At 36.2% G+C, this 21,055-nt stretch overlaps 1 protein-coding gene across 3 annotated transcripts; it reads left to right on the top strand.

Moving 5' to 3' along the window:
- Positions 1-584: 584 nt before the first annotated feature.
- Positions 585-20,853, top strand: ltl (leucine-rich repeat-containing larval translucida). Of its 3 annotated transcripts, none has more exons than XM_022065823.2 (8): positions 585-1,626; positions 13,786-13,954; positions 14,459-14,592; positions 14,972-15,233; positions 16,222-16,452; positions 17,012-17,233; positions 17,905-18,103; positions 18,777-20,853. In XM_022065823.2, the coding sequence occupies exons 1-8, from the start codon at positions 1,307-1,309 to the stop codon at positions 18,905-18,907; spliced, it is 1,668 nt and encodes a 555-aa protein (XP_021921515.1). In that variant the 5' UTR covers positions 585-1,306; the 3' UTR covers positions 18,908-20,853. The 3 variants fall into 3 exon arrangements, with proteins under 3 accessions (XP_021921515.1, XP_021921517.1, XP_021921519.1); XM_022065825.2 differs by lacking the exon at positions 585-1,626 and adding an exon at positions 10,947-10,978; XM_022065827.2 differs by lacking the exon at positions 585-1,626 and adding an exon at positions 13,354-13,488.
- The last annotated feature ends 202 nt before the right edge of the window (positions 20,854-21,055 follow it).

Consider the following 21,055-nt stretch of genomic DNA (forward strand, 5'->3'; position numbering starts at 1 on the left):
TTTATTTATACTTAAAATTAACACGAACAATTTAGGGAAATGTACGAATATCGTAAGAATTCTGCACCGTTTGCTATTGTCGCTAATAGACTTTCAGTTCGTGAAGCTGTCTTTTGATTCTTCCTTGTAGATAGCGTAAAAATGCGTTGGGCACGAATATGGACCTGCAGTATAAAATCTGACCAGAATCAGTCCGACAGTAATTGAGTTATAAATTTACACAATATGAATGACACCTTTTGTTACATGTTTCGAAAGTTGCGAGAGCGTTGGCCACCCACTTTTTGTTCGAAAACTTTTCAGTCCGACAGATTATATGATTGAGTTACGATCGAGATGCAGGTATAAAGTATCTAGGACTTCGTTTAGTGTACGATTTAAACCGAAATTGGAATATTTCGGCAAGTTTTTTTTTTATAAAACTGGCCAATATAAAATTTTATGGAAATTTGTTTAGCATTTCTCGAATGATTACAGACACAAAGAAGCTAATAGACGTGTTTTTGAATATTTATGTTTGGAACTCGACGAAAAGTGTTTCGAGCATTTATTCCGTAGCATGGAATGTGAGGGAGGGAATCCTGGGTTACAAAAACAGTTTGACTCAGCTGCAAAACTTGTTTTTGTTCCCCCCCGACGTCCAAAGGTTATCCAGTTATCAACGCAAACGGAGCGAGAGGTCACGGGTCGAATGAATTATTCCTCAGAAACTGTAGCTAGTCGTCGGAATTAGCTCGTCACATTTTTTTTTTCGTGTTAAATCAAGTAATGAACTGAGCTAACATTTGACAGTCGATCTGCGACAGGAGAGCAGTAGAGGGCCTTGTCGACCAGTTTCTGTTGGATCGTGCAGTCGAATAATTAATTTATAAGATCGCCGGGAGCTATATAGCTTTAATTACTTCAGTTTTTTTTTTACTGTGGTGTTAACGTGATTCTAAACATACCAGTCGCTAGGAAGAAGAGACTGGCGCCATAAACTGATGGTGCATAAATCTTCACCTGCCTTCCAGCTGCTCGAACAGACGGTGTCATTGTTGTAAGCGTCATGAAAGCCTTGCTACAATTGCTGGACCCCGGTGAGAGGCAGGAAAATAATAAAAAAATTGGCGTAATTTAAATGTGTGTGTGTGTGTGCCGGTATTTGCATATCGCTATTTGTGCCAATCAGTGCGAGAGTTGTATATCAGTCTGAGGAAGACCTGCCTCAGAGTAGAACATTGCAGGTGATCCAATGTTATTCCAGGCGACTGCAAGTGATGATACAGTGATAATATAAGAACAAGACATTAAGTAGGTTAGTGCGATGCGCGCAGCAGCCATGTCAACGTTTCTGTACACGCTTTTAGGGCTATCGGTGGGAGCCTCATTGCATTGCTCCGTTCGCCGGGAAATCTCACCCTGTACGTGCCGCGTCCAGGAACCGAATTCCAACACCATCTTGGTTGCGTGTGAGCGGATGATCTCCTTTACTCAGGTAGTGGAAGCTCTGAAAGATAAGTTCGCTCCTGATGTCGAAATTTCGCTTAGGATCGCGTACTCGAGGATGGACGACTTCTTTAATCACACTTTCCAGGAGCTGGGCCTAGCTGTCACCGACCTGAAGTTAAACCACGATAATCTCAGGTGAGCAGAAAACTTACAGGAACCCTTGAACTACCAAGTAAACTAAATTTATGAGCAAAAATATAAAATTATTCACGTATTAATTAGTCATTCATATATATTCATACGTGATTATGAATTCTTTTATTGAATCCGAAATGGGTGAACAAGTATTCTAACCCGTTTACTGCTAGATGGTGATTAATTTATTCATTTCTGATTTTATTTTTAAATTCATTTTCAAAATGCGTAAGAGCTATGTTGTGATTAAAACCTGTGTACTCTAACCAAATAAACAACTCAGTGGCCTTTAGTCTTTGTGCACTATTTATTATGAAAGGTTGTGGCATGTGAACTCGGTGATATTTTTATTATCCTTGTTATAAATTAAATACACGGAAAGCGACGGGCCTTGAAACTGTATAAATATTCTTATAGGCAAGTTTTGAAACAGCCACGGTAATCACATATTGTTCGAAGCTTCCGATTTTAAAAGTGTTCTAAATTTAATCATCACTGAAATATGTTACACTTTAGAATAACTTACAGCAATGAATTTTAATAAGGCCTACAGTTTGTATTTACTAGTAACTATGGGGTTTAGAAATTACATTTCTTTCAGTAACAAGGTTGTTTAAAGGGAAATTACCTTCGCTTGTTTTTAAACTATAACTACATAAATCAGCTACTTATAATAATTGTAAAGCTTTTGTGCACTGACTAAATATAAACTGAATTTGAAACTTTTGAATTCAAGTAAAACCAGTTGGCGAAATATTTAAATTACGACTACAGTATAATAAGTAATATTTCCACGTTGAAGGGAATATTTCTTATTCCTTTTTGAGTTCGTATAGTACGTAACCCATGCGTTGAAGTCACAGGTACAGTATTAACTAGCGAAAGAGAATTCACGTCATTTTTAGCTGAGGGTCTCATTTTCGGAATAACTAGATTCTCCAAGGCTCGTAGTTTGATGGACGAGTATTTGGTTGAGCTTGGCCTAATAACAGCTGGTTTCTTTATTTGTAACAGGTATGGAAGGGTTTGCTCTAATTTTCAGTTGTACATCGATTGTTGTCATCAAATCGAGAATATTTAGTAGGCACATTCTCTCTTTTCGTATTAGACCAAAGGATCTCAACAAATGATGTTTATTTTATAATATACATGTTAAGAGTTCTGCTTTAAATATGTGGACAGCCGCCTAGTTTGAGTTGTTGAAGATATGGAACACCGTACATCAAAAGTAGATTCTTTTAAGATATGAATAATAATCCAGTTGTCAGATTAAAGGACCAATTAAGTCATAAAAGACTTTCTTAATTGTGAGATAATAATAGAGGCCTTTAGACAAACTCTGAAAATAAAACATGCAAAGAATGAACTGTACCTGGATTATAAAACAAATTTTGTAACTGTGCGCACAACAGTCAGTAGTGAACCGAAACGGGAAATATAATCTTTCCATGAAGATTACTATGACGAATTTCTACAAGAGAGGGAAATTTATTCCACATGTTTTAGAAATGCACCTTCTCCAATTTTACATGGGTCAACCATAACCTTAATAGTCATTGCTAATGCAAATTTTATAACCGAAAAATTAAAATTTATTTTTCTTGGTTTAATCATATGTGATACCAGTAATGTGTATTTATGTATGATCTCTCTCTCTCTCTCTCTCTCTCTCTGAAATAGATTGAAAATATTTAATTCATTTTTTAAAAAAAAATGGCCTTACATTCTATTATAATATTGTGCGTCCATTCTCAGACACAGAGCTAATATTCAGATCTTGAATGGGTATTATATGTTCATGAATTCATTGTATTTTTCAGTAAAATTTACTTGTTATCAAATTCCATCACTGCCTAAATACGTAACTACATTTTCTTGAAGAAAAGAACAAAGTAATATCACTAGTATTTTCATTACGTCATGGGTGCAAAGATATTTATATATTTATTTGTTAAGTATTTAAGTGAAATTTGTGCATTTTGAAAGTTCGTATTTTATGTTATACTTTTTTTTTTACAATAAGTCGCTTTTAAGAATACAGAAAAAGTTTGATCTCATCTTAATGAAAAGTAGATAAGAATTAAAATTAAATTTGCTTGATAACATATACTAGAGATCCTCAATAATCAATTTTATCGAAATATGATCTGTAGTTTAAAATATTGAATATGCGAATATACAGAGGAACAGATACTATGAATAATTAACTGGGATGAATATCAAATTAACCGGCTGCGTCCTAATTGAAGGTATTATCCCGGGGTTCTCGTCGATGGCCTGAGAAAAATCATGAAAACGTCAGTCAAGATAACTGGTCACAGAAGCCGAGATTTTACATCGGGACCTTCTGAATACAATAGCTAAGAAGTCGGCCGCAGTTAATTTGTCAAAAGGAATAAAGAAAAATCACGGCTTCATTCAAATTTGCTTACACACAGCCGAGGTTCTAACCAGATAATATCCAAAAAAAATTAGACGCATTTCATCTCAGATGAGGAGACTTGTTACTAAAGGAAACGAGAAGTACTCTAGAATAAAATCCAAGTTAAAAATCAAAATGGCATTTGCGACTGGTAGACTACTTCGTGATCTCTATGAAAGCGACGAGCTTCTGGTAGCTTACGAGTAAAGATTATCGTGAATTATGACGTATAAGTTTTTATAAGGGTACAAGATGGGATCTGAAGATTTCTGTCTTCTGGGTTGTTGCGCTGTGTAGTCTGATAGATGTTTACCAACGTTTCAGAGGACATACTGCCTCCATCATCAGGGCGATGAGTATGAAGATTTCTGTCTTCTGGGTTATTGCGCTGTGTAGTCTGGTCGATGTTAACCAACGTTTCAGAGGTCATACTGCCTCCATCATCAGGGCGATGAGTATGAAGATTTCTGTCTTCTGGGTTGTTGCGCCTTGTAGTCTGGTCGATGTTAACCAACGTTTCAAGGTCATACTGCCTCCATCATCAGGGCGACTAAAATATGAAGATTTCTGTCTTCTGGGTTGTTGCGCCGTGTAGTCTGGTCGATGTTAACCAACGTTTCAGAGGTCATACTGCCTCCATCATCAGGTCGATGAGTACGAAGATTTCTGTCTTCTGGGTTGTTGCGCCGTGTAGTCTGGTCGATGTTAACCAACGTTTCAGAGGTCATACTGCCTCCATCATCAGGTCGATGAGTACGAAGATTTCTGTCTTCTGGGTTGTTGCGCCGTGTAGTCTGGTCGATGTTAACCAACGTTTCAGAGGTCATACTGCCTCCGTCATCAGGGCGATGAAGATTTCTGTCTTCTGGGTTGTTGCGCCGTGTAGTCTGGTCGATGTTAACCAACGTTTCAGAGGTCATACTGCCTCCGTCATCAGGGCGATGAGTATGAAGATTTCTGTCTTCTGGGTTGTTGCGTCGTGTAGTATGGTAGATGAATTCATCGCTTTGATGACGGAGGCAGTATGACCTCTGAAACGTTGGTTAACATCGACCAGACTACACGGCGCAACAACCCAGAAGACAGAAATCTTCATACTCATCGCCCTGATGACGGAGGCAGTATGACCTCTGAAACGTTGGTTAACATCGACCAGACTACACAGCGCTACAACCCAGAAGACAGAAATCTTCGTACTCACTGATGTGAAAACCTCAAATCTTACAAGATAGGATCTGTTCTTTGATCCGGTTAGAATCCTTTCGGTTTGATAGTAGTTTATTTAAACGTACGGGCGATCTAAGGGATAAAAGTAAATTGCGGTTATTTGAAAAAAAAGGAGCCGAGGAAAACATGAGAGAGGAAGTGTAACAGAAGGCTAGAAAAAAATGTTATTCGGAGCTTCATAATTTGTACTCCTCATGGAATCGAGTTGGCTTATTATTGTGAAGAATTCGAGTAATCAGATTTGTGAGTGCAGGGGTTACCAGCCCACCCGCGCAGTCAAAACAACATAAAATGAAAACAGACGAAGTTTCTACAAACCATTTGGATAGAATGACAAATGAGCGGATAGTGAAATAGGTTCTACAGTTTGAACCAAAATACTCTGAGACTGAGATAGACCCTGTGAAAGATGGAATGAGGACATAAGTCGGAACAGGCGTGAGTTCATACTCCATGAAACTAATAAAATCAAATCAAGGAATATAATATGGGTGAGGTATGTAGCACGCATGGGAGAGATAGGAATGCTCTCATGGATTTGGTTGGAAAACTTAAAGGGAAGGGATCACTTTAACAACCTAGACGTAGATGGAAGTATAGTATTTAATTATGTTTCAAGGAAATAAAGTGTTACGATATGTACCAGATTTATCTGGCTCAGGACAGGGACTGGTAGGGGGCTTTTTGTGAACATGTTACCGAATATTCAGCGTTCCATAAAAGACTTACAATTTTTGATCAATATTGCGAATGTTAGTTTCTCAAGGAAGAATGTGCTCATTGGATCGGGTACAATGACGAACTTTGGTGAACTAGTAGCGGTAATAGACCTTTGAACTACGTTGACAGGGATTTGAGATGGTTTAATTGCAAGAATTCCGTTCTTGTCATTGTGGATTTAATTATATTTAAGTGTTAGTTTTGTAATTCTGATATCGATTGCTGCGTGTCTGTGGCGCAAACGATTATGGGTCGCTCCAACTTTATGATCGCAGGTTCAAATCCCTTTCCGGTGATCAGTTTGTGTCCTCGTTTTATGGGTTGTCCTTTGCATGTAAAAGTCTTCGCTGTGATCTCATATCTGTATGGTGGCCTTCCGGTGGTGACACCATGTGGTTTTAATAAGTGGTTACCAACGCTTCGGAGAAGGATTCGTAGTAATCACCTACAAGGCCCCAGAAGGTCCTCATCGACTTCTTCATCGCCGTGAGAACCCCAGATCTCAAGAAAGTCGTGCTGGCGTCTGTCACAGTAGGAACTGGAGATGCTTTATAGCAGAGGAGGTGGCGCTGGTATTCTAACGAGCTGTAACGTAGGGTTATTATTATTATTATTATTATTATTATTATTATTATTATTATTATTATTTAGTGTTCTGTCTGACGACAGGTCCATATGAACAGGATCCTTCCATCCTTTTCTCGGACTGGGACCTGTTCATATACGTTCTTGGCAGATGATCCAGAAGTGGTTTGCCATTGCCTTCTTCTGTGTGTGAATGGAGTAATTGTTGGGATGCCACGGAGGAAAACTCCGTGTTGCCTAGACCACGGCCTTGCCCAACACAAGTTATGAATTCGGGCACCGCCGGGAATCGAACCCGAGACCCCAGGATTACAAGGCCAACGTTCTAACCGCTAGATACGTAGGGTATCGATAAAGAAGGTCACTTTTGGCCAGTTACTATCTTTTGTTCTGCATCTTCAGATACACACACAAAATGCGACGTATTACGATGCCACGTACGTTTAAACTAATAAGAAATAATTTAAATAGCCCAACGCACTGGAACAAGGCACTGACGTGCACTGCGATTTCAGAATTCAATTTATTGATCACATCATTGCTGATTTCAGCTGTGACGTCACATGGGAAGGTGTTCCCACAATCAGACCAATTCAACGCGCACTCAACCTGCCTAATCACGGCATTCGTGGATATTTATTTTTATGTGTTTCCTTCTGAAATCTCTTTATATTATCAGATTACGAACGAACAAATCATCTTTTATTTCACTTTTGGGTGCTCCAGATACTTGTATGGCTCAAATTCAAAATTCTTTTAACTTAACAGGTGGTTGATGTTATAAACGTGGCCGGTCAGTGGCTAGAACTTCAGCTTCGTATTCTGGAGGTCCTAGGTTCAGATATCGCCACGGAAATCAGCTATCCTAAAGTTGGCTCTTCCCGGACTTCCTCAGTCCCATCAGGCAAATTCCATGATAGTACCTTTCATTAGGCTACGACAGCGTCCCTACATATCCCTTAAATTAATTATATTTAATCATATTATAATTCGGCGTCTTATAATCTGGGCGACTGATAGTGTCATTAAATAAATCACCAATAATTAAAATATCCTCCATCAAATATTATAATTTTGGTGTTTTTAAACTATTACAAAACGCATGAAGTAATAATATACACAGAACTCATTTTCAGCTCATTAAAACTTCTACATTAAGTATTTTTTACAGACGTAATATTTGTGGCACGGTTCATTTTCCTCTGACGTCCAGCAAGAAATCTTTTAGGCGCTCTACTTCGAGATATATCGCCATCAAGGAACCTCCCGTTGGCCAATTATTATTATTTTTCAGATGTGGTTCTTGTGGTCATTAATTTGTGTGTTCCTCTGCGTTCTGTAGGTATGATGACTCTGTTTGTTCTAGCCCTATTTTTGGAATATTTACGTATTTATATGTACTATTTTAATTTCCATCGACGTATCACTCTTATTTGTGCGTGAATATAGTATTTTTCAGCTACATTTCTGTAAACCTAATAGGTTAGGAGAAATACATTCCAATATGTTAATATGCTAACGTGCTGTGTTTTAGACTTCTGTCTTCTTAACAATGAATTTCCGATAAATAAGTTAATAAGTAGATAATAAAGAAGAAAACATTCAAAACTTACGTTCGTCTGTTTTAATTATGATAATAGTAGAATGTGATAAACTGATTTGAAATTCCCTCCTTTAGGGGGTGGGAGTTACTGTCACGTGGCGTCTCTCAGTGGTGGGTGTAGGGATGATTGTTTACCCTGTCAAACTTTCTAGGGATGAAATGTGGTTATGTTTTGAAAGTCCTTGTGAGAAATGTGGAACGTGGTCACTCCGATTGCTGAAGGCGTCAATGACTCGGTTTGAAAACAATTCTCGGTTCTCCGTCGGATGTCCTCATTTCTTGGCATACAGATCTTCACTCTCTCAGTGAGTAAGAAACTTTATGGCAGAACGAACCAGAAGTTCCCTCTTCAGCCAGTCACATTTGGTCTGTTGAAGTTAATGATTCACGAACAGATGCACAGATTCATAAATATTGCAACAATAACATGATAGAAGTATTTGTATCAAATCCCTATCTCCGGAAATAGGGATTAGCTCTATCTAGTGGGCCCAACTGAGTAGGAACCTGAAGACGGAGATAGAGTCCCATCTCCGAAACGTCGTTTTTTACGTTTTATATTTACTAGACGATGGATAATATCCAAGAAAATTTTTATTTAATAGAAGTATTTGCTTTGTAATGTCTTTCACACAACCACTGTTAGCTTCTGCGCTAATAGATGTCGTGGGGTTATGATAAAAATGTACTGGAATAGGAATGCTGTGGTCGTGGCGTATTTAAAAGTATCTTTAAATGTCCTTGTATCAAGGGAAAATTTTAAAAAAATAAATCAATTTTAAGGATATTTGATGTCGGAAATCGAATTTGGAGCAGCCCATGTACTAAGAGAGATAAGTTCTACGTCACAGCGTTCGCCATGAGATACATTCCTGCAGTTCAACTCTTTTTTGGAATATGTGGGACGTACATTATAGAAACACGGGACACATTTATGAAATTTTCAGCCGGATGGTTTATATTCCTACTTCGTAATCGGGAGATCCCTAATTCTGATCTCAGACGAATATGGCTATCCTGACTGAAGTTTTTCGTGGTTTCCCCTAGTGAAATTCCGGGATTAGCATTACTGGTTCCTTCCATACCCTTAACTTTTCATTATTTATTGATCATCCAATCATTTGACGCTATATGGTCTTAGATACTGACAGCATCGTTAAATAAATACATTGATGACACTGTAATCTGCACAAAAGAATTGTCAATACTTCATGGCTGTTAATGGCAGTTTGTTACCCGTGAAACAACACATTACAAACGTCAAGATGCGATATGTTTCATCATCCATCGATTTGTTCTCGAAGGTTATGAATTTAATTGCAGAGTCAATTTCTATTGACTTTCCTAAAAGTATCTCGAAATACAGTATAATTGTGGCTACATTCTAATTCGGTAGGGAGATCGGAACATTTATTGGTGCGAGGAATATAACTTTGGCAGAGAACGTTCAAGAAAGGGGTTTTAGACATAACAGATTATATTTTCTATGAATAACCCCCCAAGTGTTCCTTTAACATCATTTAAACCTGACGACTTTCAGGGTTATTATTGTAACTAATATTAATTTTAAACACCAAATATTTTGGAAATAAATATAATTCGTACTCATTTTTCACAAGTGACTATTATGTGAATTACAACCGATTTTTATTTAAAATGATTATAAAAATTCTAACATTCTTTACCTTAATGGTATCAGAAGTCTTTCTTTCACAATTACGGCTTCCCGGAAATTTGTGGCCTTTTCATCGGATCTTTGTTTATTTAATTCACGTGTTCCTGCAACAGAACTGTGGAATAAGTTTAATTTGAAAAACGGATAAACTCATTACTTCCTGCGTTTCTGTTTCCTGCGTCTTAAATACCAGTAGAACAAGAAGGCCTACTCGTCAGAAGACGTTTCAGGTAGCCCTACTGATAAATCCAGTTACGATTTACTTAAGTGCGAATAATCAACAAACTTAAACTTGACCGCGATCGATGTTTCACTTGAGTTATCGTCGATAGCTGCTTCAGTGCAAACACTCTGATGATGGAGGCAGCAAGGACCTCTGAAACGTCTGCAAACTTCTATCAGATTATACGGCGCAACAACCCAAAAGACAGCCATCAATATATATGTAATTAATATCTGTAATGTTTGTACCACGGTGGTCTAGCGGTTAGAACGCTGGCCTTGTAATCCTGGGGTCTCTGGTTCGATTCCCGGCGGTGCCCGAATTTATAACTTGTGTTGGGCAAGGCCGTGGTCTAGGCAACACGGAGTTTTACTCCGTGGCATCCCAACAATTACTCCATTCACACACAGAAGAAGGCAATGGCAAACCACTTCTGGATCATCTGCCAAGAACGTATATGAACAGGTCCCAGTCCGAGAAAAGGATGGAAGGATCCTGTTCATATGGACCTGTCGTCAGACAGAACACTAAATAATAAAATAATAGTGTTTGTACGTTTGGCCTCACATTTGCAGTTTACAAAAAAGTTGCAAAGCGCAAAACCTTCTTGTGGATTTGAGCTCGATTTATAGCGCCTTGCAGGAGCGGCAACTTCTCCGCCAAATGCCTCCGACAGGCAGTCTGAAAGACGGGCGTTCTGAAGACGCATTTTTTTGCTCAGGGTTACACTGACTAACGTCTTATCTCTGTGAAGTTATTTCATACTGAGATATGCATACGAATCATTCCACTTTATTTCATGTGTCTGAGAGCTGTTGCCAAGCAAGGCAAGTAAAGATTTGTTGGACAAAGGTTATTGGACAACGTCGTTAAGTAACATATGAAACTCGCACATGCGTAAGTATGAATACAATCACGCATACATACATTCATAGATACATTTATCATACATACATACATAGGCTGGCGATATAGAAGAGCGACACTTACATTTAATGTTGTGTATTAATTTGCTCAAAGGAATCCCTATCGACTGATGTAATCCATACAGGAATATACAGTTTCCTAACGTGTTCTTTTTACCTTCTGGGTTCTAAATACCTAACCTGACCTGCCCCAGCAAAACCCATCCTCATCTTATCAAACAATAATTTAAGACCTGTTTAATAGGAAGTTCATTATCAATGTTTTAGACCTTTTTATGACTGATAAATATTAAATTGATAATTAATAACTTTCACTGGTATTTTTGAGATGAATAATTACTATTATTTTATTTTAATGCAACAAGAGAGCGTTATTAATGTTTTTGTTATTTTACAATCGTCGTTATTGTTCTTAAAAACCATAATTTGGTCCACAGATCAAGATTAGCTCCTACTAAAGGACTCGACTGTGTGACTACGGGGAAAGAGCCATCTTCTGAAACGTAGTAGGTTTTGAGGAAGCATAATGACTATTGAAAAAATCCAAAAAAAAAATTGAAATTAATAATTCAACGTCATTAGCATTTAGAGATGAACAAGGGAGCAGTTTAGTACTTGAAAATAATATAATTAAAATAAAAATATATTTTTGTTGTCCTTCATAATGTGAGGTCCGAGCATGAAATTTGTTTAACTTGTACGTAACCTAAACCGACTTTGGGCATAGCGAAGAAAAAATGGGCACGTACCTGTTAATAACTAGAAATGTTCTTCGTTACGTTGTTTGTTTTACAAACCATAGGGAATGATCTTCTTCATTGCGGTATGTCTTTAGTGTGACTGTACGCAGTATGTGGTGTTTCGTATCAATACTGTTGATTATATTAACAGTAAGACTGTTTCGATAATAATAATTATCAATAATAATAAAAAATGGAGCATCTGAAATAACGTGTTTTTTATACGGTGTGTAAGGAAAGACATTAAAACAACGAAGAAATTTAAAAAAAATCGATTCTTCCTTAATTGATTCTGTAGTTGCCAGACATAACATTCTTTATGAACCGTCCATATAAATTCAAAATGTTAGCAATTCACAAAGTGGACTTGTAGCAGTGAAAATTTTTCTCGTTCATAGTTAATGTGTGAGTTCTGAATATGAAATGAACATCAGCCATTGAGACTGGCTGCCAGCCAAGAAGGGAATCGTGGCGCCTGTAGGGTGATATTCTCAGGGGTCGTGACCTCGAATCACCGCGCGAGTGTTTGGGACGGAGGTCACGGAAGAACTTTACGAGTCATCTCCCTAAACTGTAGCCCACATTCTGCTGCCTAATCCCTAATTCTGTGAACATGTGCACTTTTATGCAGAGAAAAATGTCTCGTTAATTGTGATTTTAGGTTAGGTTTTATTTTAATATGTTACAGAGAACACTGAGGAGCTGTATTAACTGTCTAAAGCCGAAACTCGTTTAAATAATTTATAAGAATCTAGCCGGTACCACAAAGAAAACAAATATTCACTGCTGTTCAAGAAAATGGTTCCTGTTTACAATGAAAACCGTATTAAACCCTTAATACAAAATGAAGAGTTACTGAATCTTAAACCTAGTGGGACATATAGGCCTATTTACCATTTGGCTTTGAAGGACAAAGTCTGACTTCAGGCAGTAATTATGTTTCCATACACAATTATTGTTCTTTAATAGAGGAATAAATGAAATGTCTTTTGTTAACATCTTCCGATCTAAATGAATCCGAAGTGCATTCAGATAAGGGAGTTTTCGGATTGTGCCACGACCCCGGAAAGGCTCCACAATTTGAGATTAGGAAGACAAGATGGCTTCCTTGTTGCCATACAATAGGCCAATGTCAAACCTAAATCCAACTTCATTTGTATGTACTCTTTAATGTCAAGGATTTTTCAACATAGTGTTACAGTGTAGCATATGTTTTACTTGAATTCAAGTACAGAAATTGTCGTGCCCTACATGGTAGCCAAATTTAATGTTCTCGATAACCTTAAATTGTTCATAATGTTTGTGGGAACATGTAAAGTTTCAGAGAGGTAGCTCTTTTTAATGCTTAATATTTATTCAGTACATTCACAGAAAAATGAAATATGGTATAGTATTTAAACCCTAATTTAAAAAAATTTCTTCGCTGACTAGACTTAATCCAGTAGAGTTATAAAGGCTTCTTCTTTTATGTTATTGCTATTTTTTACTTGGTAGTTGTCACTTTCTTCTGATAAGTGTGTAGTTAACTGTGAAAACTCTGCTAGTCCATATTACTGTCAAAATTAAAATTAATAAAATACAGGACATTTATTCTCTCAAAGGACTTCCCTCCACTGAACAGACATTTAAACATTTTATGTACATATTATGTGGTGTTACTCAAGGGTAAATGTGTGCTACATAACGTGTGAACGTAAAACAGAAACATAAAATGACAAATCTCAGGTTATTATTTGTAAAGGTGAGAACATTGTTCCGACAACAGTTAATTGCACAAGTGAATATAAGGAACAAAATTACAAGCTAGTCAGATTCCCACAGAACACAGTTCCTGCCCACAAAATTATTAGAGCTCTAAGAGACTTTGATTATCTTGATTCATTACATAATCATGATTCAGTGTGAAAGAACACATAATTCAAGTCTGTCTGTTTTCAAGAATTTAATTGTATTTTATTTACATTCCTTTGGATATATGCAATTTAAAGTAATTTATATGTTACAGCATTATATGTAGTGACATTATTTTATTTTTCAGCTCTTTGCCAGAGTCTGTATTTGCTGGACTTGGACGCACAGAATATCTGAGCCTGGCTGATAACTCTCTTCCTGAAGTTCCAAATCATATTCTGCAACAGATGCCTGTACTGAAGACACTTGACATTGGTCGTAGTAGGCTCCAAGCAATCACAGACAAGGACTTCCAGGTGAACCCAAGAGTCATCACATGACGTCTCAGTAATTCTGTTGTCTTTTTTCAGTATCATGGAATTTCTTCCAAAATCTGAACTATTTATATACACAAGGTTTTTAACAGTGTCTGTCTGAACTAATATTGAGCCTAATAGAGGTAAAATAACAAAGGAAAAAGAATATTATGTAATTAGGAACTTAGTAATTCATAGGCTTCGTATCTATGGTTAGAAAACACTATGGGAAACACTTTCAAAACACGAGCAGAGATAGGATGAAAAATGTTGAAATATAGGAAGTATGTGGTAAGGATGTGAAGTGGAATGCATCAGTTAACGATAGGATCAATTACTTCAGAAAATTCTTTGGTCAGTTAAGTAAGTAATACCAGTAAGTGCTTAGACCTGTAAAAGTATGTTACTGCCCATGGATCTATTGTGAATAGTTTATAACAATCTGTCTTCCATTGATTGAATTTGAGTTTATGGTTATAAAAATTTCCTTTAATGCTTTTGCAGAACATGACAGATTTACAACATCTAGTGCTTGCAGGAAATAATATTTCCCAACTAGATCAATCTTCCATGCCACACACATTAAGACATCTTCATCTTGGCCGTAACAAGCTGATGCACTTGAATGACACACTCAGGTAAATATTTCATTGCTGTAAGCAACAATGATGTTTAAGTTAAGTATATCATGTTGTAGCAAATGGGACAGTAGAATACAAACTCCATGGTTAATAAGGAATTTTCGTAAGCAGCTGATATTTATTCGGCTAATCAAGATATTCCATTTTCATGTGGAACAAAAAGATTCAGCAGCACAGAAGTCCACCAATGAATTCATTTTTTTGATAGAATCTTTCCTGTATTTCATATAATGTAATATATAAAATCTATTTATATTTGTCATTTTCCTGTATTTCATACCTGAAAAGAGACTAAACTGCTATGTGTCTCATAAAACATTTCAGAAGCTATTATAATCTCTTATTATGATATGGAAAATTTAAATAATTATTGCAGGGGCCTGACTGAGCTAGAATGGTTGTTTCTAAATGGTAACCAGCTGACTACCCTTGATGAACAACTTCCCCGAGAAGGAAACAAATTGGCTCTGCTCCATGCTGGTAGCAACCAACTGCAGAAATTACCACAAGAACTACAGAACTTCATCCTTCTTGAGTCTCTCTTCTTCCAGCACAATGAACTGCTCAATTTGGGAGGAACTGTGCAGAGGGCAAGGAACCTGAAAAGACTTCACCTTTGTCATAATAAGATCCAGGAGGTAAATATGATTGTCAGTCTGCAGAGATCATTAATTCTTGGTTTGCTTATTGATATTGTTTGAACTGCATTAATTGTGTAGTCAAATTGAAGGATGGTGGTGAATGGTGAATTCTGTCTCTATGTTTTACATTTATATTTTTCTGTCTTTGGAAGTCTGATTACATCCAAGATACTTCAAAGTATTGTTACCAAGAAACACTCTGTTTAAATGATGATAATTTTGAATTTGAAATTAGAAGTGTCTTAATAAAGTGACATAATGATGAGAAGTTTCAGATTTGCCTGTGCATGTGAAGTCAAGATGTCCCACTATACGCCATGTAGCTGCTTGGGGGGAGAGGAGGTATAGCTCCTACTCATTCTTAACCTTGGCACTAGATGGGGGTGGTCAACATTACGCACTGGCCATGCTTTACCCCCAGGAAAGGACCCCAGTGCTCATTGGATAGGAGGCTGAGTGGGCCCCAGAGATGGTCTGGATGCAGAGGCTAGAGGAAAAATCCTCTGTCCCATCGGGGATAGAACCCCACTTGTCTAGTCCATAGTCATTCACTATACAGACTGAGCTATCCCCGTTCCTAATTTTTTTGTATAATGGGGACTGATTATAAAATTTACATGAATCTTTAACATGATTTTTAAGATTTTGGTTGTAGCTATTCTGCCTTATTTACAAAACTGTGTTTCTTTCAACATTTATAATTTTTTGTTCAAATGCCACATAAATTTTATTTATTATGTTATAATGAATTCACAGTGATGAGTTCATTTACTGTATTGACTGGTGTAGGTATTTTGCATTTGTTAAAAAAATTTACTTCTGATTGATTATTTCCTGCTAAGTTCCATAACTTTGTTTTATCTCTATACAAAGAGAATGCAATGTCATATAAGAAATATTTGTAATACATATCAGTGCATTTCTTGTGTTATAATAAAACTTCATTGCCTATATGACACCACATCTTTCATCTGTTTGTTTACAGTTGTTATCAGATGAATTTACCGAATTAGATTCCTTAGAAGATCTTCAACTTGGACACAACCAGTTAATATCACTCAATGGATCTCTTGCTCCACTGCGCTCTCTCCGCTGTCTGAATCTCACCAATAATCTTCTTCAGGAGTTCTCCTTACAAGATATTCAAGGCTTAAAGAGACTTAGGATAATTGATCTCTCGTACAACAAGATTTCTCATCTTAGTGGACGAATGGAGGTAAAGCATTATATTTTGAAAAAAATTTCATTATAATTTCTATTAAATTTGTTGTCATTAACAAAAACGGAAAGTAAAATAAACTCAATGCTTTCTGTTAACATACCTTTCATAAAAAAGATTAATGGATTTAAAGTTCCTTCTCCTGTGTTTAACAGTTACATAGGAATGTCAAAAAATATTTACATGATCGCAACTAATTTCACAGAGCCATATTTGTGAAATTACTGTGCATCATCTGCAACTGAAACAACCCTAAAGATATCAGGCAATCAATCAGTCAGTCAGTCATTCAGTTTCTTCAGTGTATGCTTGCTGAGAATGAGGAAACCACAGAAAGTCTTGGGGAGGAATACTGGCCCCAGAAAAGAATTCACAAACTTCCCAAAAGAAATCAGATGAATTGTATATTTCTAACTAGCTTGATTGTTACAGTAATTAAATAAAAGCTGAATAAATCCATAATGCTACACTCATTACATGCTTAATATCATTCTCAATCCATTTCCTGTAAGGACTTTGAAATCATTTTGTAGATTTGTATGACATGTTGTTCTAGAACTTGGTGGAACCTGAAACCAGGATTGTAGAGTTACGTCTGGACCATAACCTGCTGCGGACTTTAGATGGAGCTTTGATGGGTGTTCACGGTCTTCAGAAGCTGAACCTCAGCAACAATCTTCTGGAAAAAATTGCTCCCGATGATTTGATTGGTTTAGAGGACCTTCGCATTCTTGATGTGTCCTTCAATCGCCTGACAACACTGGAAGAAACTTCAAAGGTACAACTTGGGAATAAAAACTGTGCATATATTGCTGATTAACACTAGAAGATATGATACTGGCTCTTGTAAAGCAATGGCATTCTGGGGTAATTTAATTGTTTTGAAAACTCCCACTGTCACACCTCATGACTTACAGTTACCAAGTGCATTTATCTTCTAACTGATCCCAAGTAACTTAAGATCTTACTTCTGTTAAAAATAAAACACATATGAGATAACATCGCCTTCATGTAGTGCAAATGTGAATGCATGGAATGATACCTCCCTTATATTAATTGACTAGTGTAAAAAGCCTATTGGAATTCAATAGGGAATGATTTCTTTAATATCACCCAGAACATATTGTTATAGAGAACAACAATGAGAAGTGTCAGCTGTATTACATGTTACATTGTTTAAATTCTTTCCGTTATGTCCATAACTATTTAAATATTTCCCCTGTGAGTGCAACCAAACATGCATGAATGTAAATACGCAAACATTTACAAAAATCACCAAGTTTTGAACTTTTCATATTGAAGTTGAATTCCTTTCAAGTTACCTGGTCTTGTATTTCATGAAGAACATGGAAGTTTCCATAGCTCTTACTATGTGAAATATTACCTTTGTGGTAGGTTTAGAAAAGATCAAATCATTTATATTGATACTGTTATTATGAACTGCTTCAGACATTTTTACCATCCTTGGAGCAGCTGTATGCATCTCACAATGCTCTGACAGCACTGAAACAAGATTTCCATGGATTACCCACTCTCTGCAGGGCTGATCTGTCACACAACCAGATCCAATCTATAGGGCGTGACCTTGCATCCAAGACACACTGCCGGATGCACAGACTGCTGGGTGTGCTGCGAGTCTACCTGACAGGTAATATGATTTAAACTAGTATGAGCCAATTTTAAGGACAGCAGAATAAACCCATCATATCACAACTAATTTAAATTAAGTACTGTGTAACTTAATATGTATATCTGTTATCATATAAACTTTAGAATTTTTTTTATATAAATTGTTAAACACTTCAATGTATTAGTCATATTTATTACTATGTGCAATTTCTTAGATGTTTTATAATATGTTGGCGATGATATTTATTCTGTGTTTGTGTAACAACATGATCATTTGATTTATTAAGGTAAGTACATGAAAATTCCACCACCCACTTAGAATAGGCCTTGATTTAAACATTTGTTTATAACCTCCATACACATTTTGAATGTTGTGTTATCATATTAATCTTGATAATAGCATCTGATTTTAACAATACATGTGTTTAACACTGGTAGTAACGACAACACTAGGTATATTTAACCTTTCATGTTTTGTGATAATTTAGAATATAGACACAAGGTTGCTACCTTAGATGCTTTTAAAGTCTGAAAGCTTTTCCCACAAGTAATTTGGATGGTAACACATAGAAGGATACATAGACATAATCTTTTAGGTTTTCTACTAACTGAAGTATTTCATGATGTTAATAATTAAAATGTCTAATTCCCTTAAGGTATTACACTCAAGTTCATTCTTACATCTATAACAGGAAATCCAGTGCAGTGTGATGCTCAGCTTGTTGAAACAATTGCTGTAATGGAAGCCAACTATACCAAGTTGCATGGACTAGGACACTGCCTGTCTGTGAACCAAACAGCATCAACAGCTCCTTCTGCCTAGACAGTAGTAGTGACTTGCTGCTCACAGCAAATAACTGCCTGCCAACCAGCTGAATACAAACTGAATGACTTACAACTCCCAATAAATGGGCTGTTGAGTTAATGTTTACATAATTAAACAAATAACACTTTTCATTTCTGGACATGACTGTACACACTTCTTATTCTTTCATTATCAGTTGATATAAAACATTGGCAACATGTGACATTGATACAGCATGAAAGATACAAAAATTGTACGACACAGTAAGATATCTTAATGGATATAACCATTTTGTTTGTTTATGAATCAGAAAAGAAAAGACATAGTATTCACCAGCAAAATATATCTCTCTTTATAGAACATGTTGCTAAGTGAAGCATCTCTACAGTTTGAATAGCTTTGTCACTGGTATAGAGTGAAAATATATATTAAAATTCATCATTGCAGGTTAGTTTAAAGCCAAGCTTCTTGTATAATAATATGGCAAACAATATGTTGTTGGTTATTTCTAACGTGTTATTTGAGAATGTTTTAGAGCAAGAATAATTACGAACATCTGAATTTTATAAAACTCATACTGTATAGTGAGAGTTCAAACAGTCTGCTAACTGCTAATATATTTTTAAAAAATACTGTAAGATAGTAGAGACCATATTTAGCTTCATCCAGTATACAGGCCAACATATAAGTATACATCATAATAATCACTGAATTTTCATCATCAAAAGAAACTTCCTTCAGTCAAAATAACAAATATGACTGATGAGAAATCAGTTATATTGTTATTATGCAAGAGTTGAGGTTCTGAATGTGTAGATGGTGGTCTTCTGGGTTGTGATGCTATGTGGACTTGTAGGTGGATGCCAACAGTTTGGAAGAACACACTGCCACCATCAGGGTTTCAATCCTGAAAGATGGAGGTGGTATGATCCTCTAAAACATATCAACCTATAAGTCCACACAATCTCACAATCCAGACCACAATCAACATTCAATTATCAACTTTTCTTTTTACCTAGCTTCTGTGTTTCTTACTGAACAATCCTCTCATCTGTTTGGTCATAGTTGTAGCTTACCAGCAGGAGAAAGGCATCAGTGTCATAGCAGTGCCTGAGGCATCCATATTCTGGACTGTTCAGATGTCTTATGAAGATAACTGCTTAACTCAATGCAGCATATATCAAGCAGACTGACTCCAGGTAATCCTACCATTTTGTCCATTTAAATACCCTTCCAAGGCCAGACAGTTCTTATATCCAAAAACAAAAAACAGCTTAAAGCAATAACTTACTTTGCTCTGCCATTACCTTTCTTGTAATGTCAATATTACTTTTCTTTTACTTTATACAACAAATGATATGTAAATGTGTGTGAAATTGCACCAAATTATTGTAATGGAACATAAGGTCAGATCTTTGCATACAGGTACATTGATTCATTCTTAGAAATATTGTTTAAAAACTGGAATCAATACAATTTCTGCACTTCATCACTGTTAATTGGCAATGCAAACAGGAGAAGCAGTAAAATGCCATATTACACTTTGAATTTAAACCACATCCTGTAAAGGTAAATTTTGCATTTGGGAATAATGTGAAATGGTTTTTGTCAGTTGTCCAATCTGGTATACTGGTGAAAAACAGAATACACAGTATTTACTAACAAGTGCTATTGTACTCTAATAGACATCCAAATAATAATTGGTTTATATCTCTGATGGAAGTGTTACAAATATAAAGGACAACTGGAGTGTTGTAGGTGAATTGACATACACAATTCTCAGTGTAGAATGTAGCAATTATTCCTCTTGAGTAATTTGTATGACAGAAACAAATGTTTCTCTGGTTGGAGAAAGTAAAATTGTCTTTTTCCTATAAAGTAGCCATTCCCTTCTCTTAAAATAACTTTTCCAGCATGTTACTTTTTTATGGGAGAAGCATTAAAACTTACTGTTGGCCACGGTTTGTAGAATTTTTGGGTGTGGTATCTGCATTTTAATTTCCTTAACTTCCTCTATATGTCCAAATACCCAAGTGATGTCAGTATCAAATTAGTCTGAAATATATTGTACAAATTTTGTGGATTATCAATTTTCAACTGAATTCCATTCTGATAATTATTACACTAAGATTATAAAAAGTGAAACCTCTGTAAGGTTGCTTGTCT

This window comes from Zootermopsis nevadensis, unplaced genomic scaffold (genome assembly GCF_977971745.1).
Source record: "Zootermopsis nevadensis isolate Lab colony 2312 unplaced genomic scaffold, Znev_1.0 Znev_ptg000007l, whole genome shotgun sequence".
Taxonomy (NCBI): Eukaryota; Metazoa; Arthropoda; class Insecta; order Blattodea; family Termopsidae; genus Zootermopsis; species Zootermopsis nevadensis.

Coding starts and splice junctions, on each gene's coding strand:
- ltl (XM_022065823.2), top strand. CDS start 1,307: ATGCGCGCAGCAGCCATGTCAACGTTTCTGTACACGCTTTTAGGGCTA. Junction 14,593..14,971: donor CACTTGAATGACACACTCAG/GTAAATATTTCA, acceptor TAATTATTGCAG/GGGCCTGACTGAGCTAGAAT. Junction 17,234..17,904: donor CACTGGAAGAAACTTCAAAG/GTACAACTTGGG, acceptor GAACTGCTTCAG/ACATTTTTACCATCCTTGGA.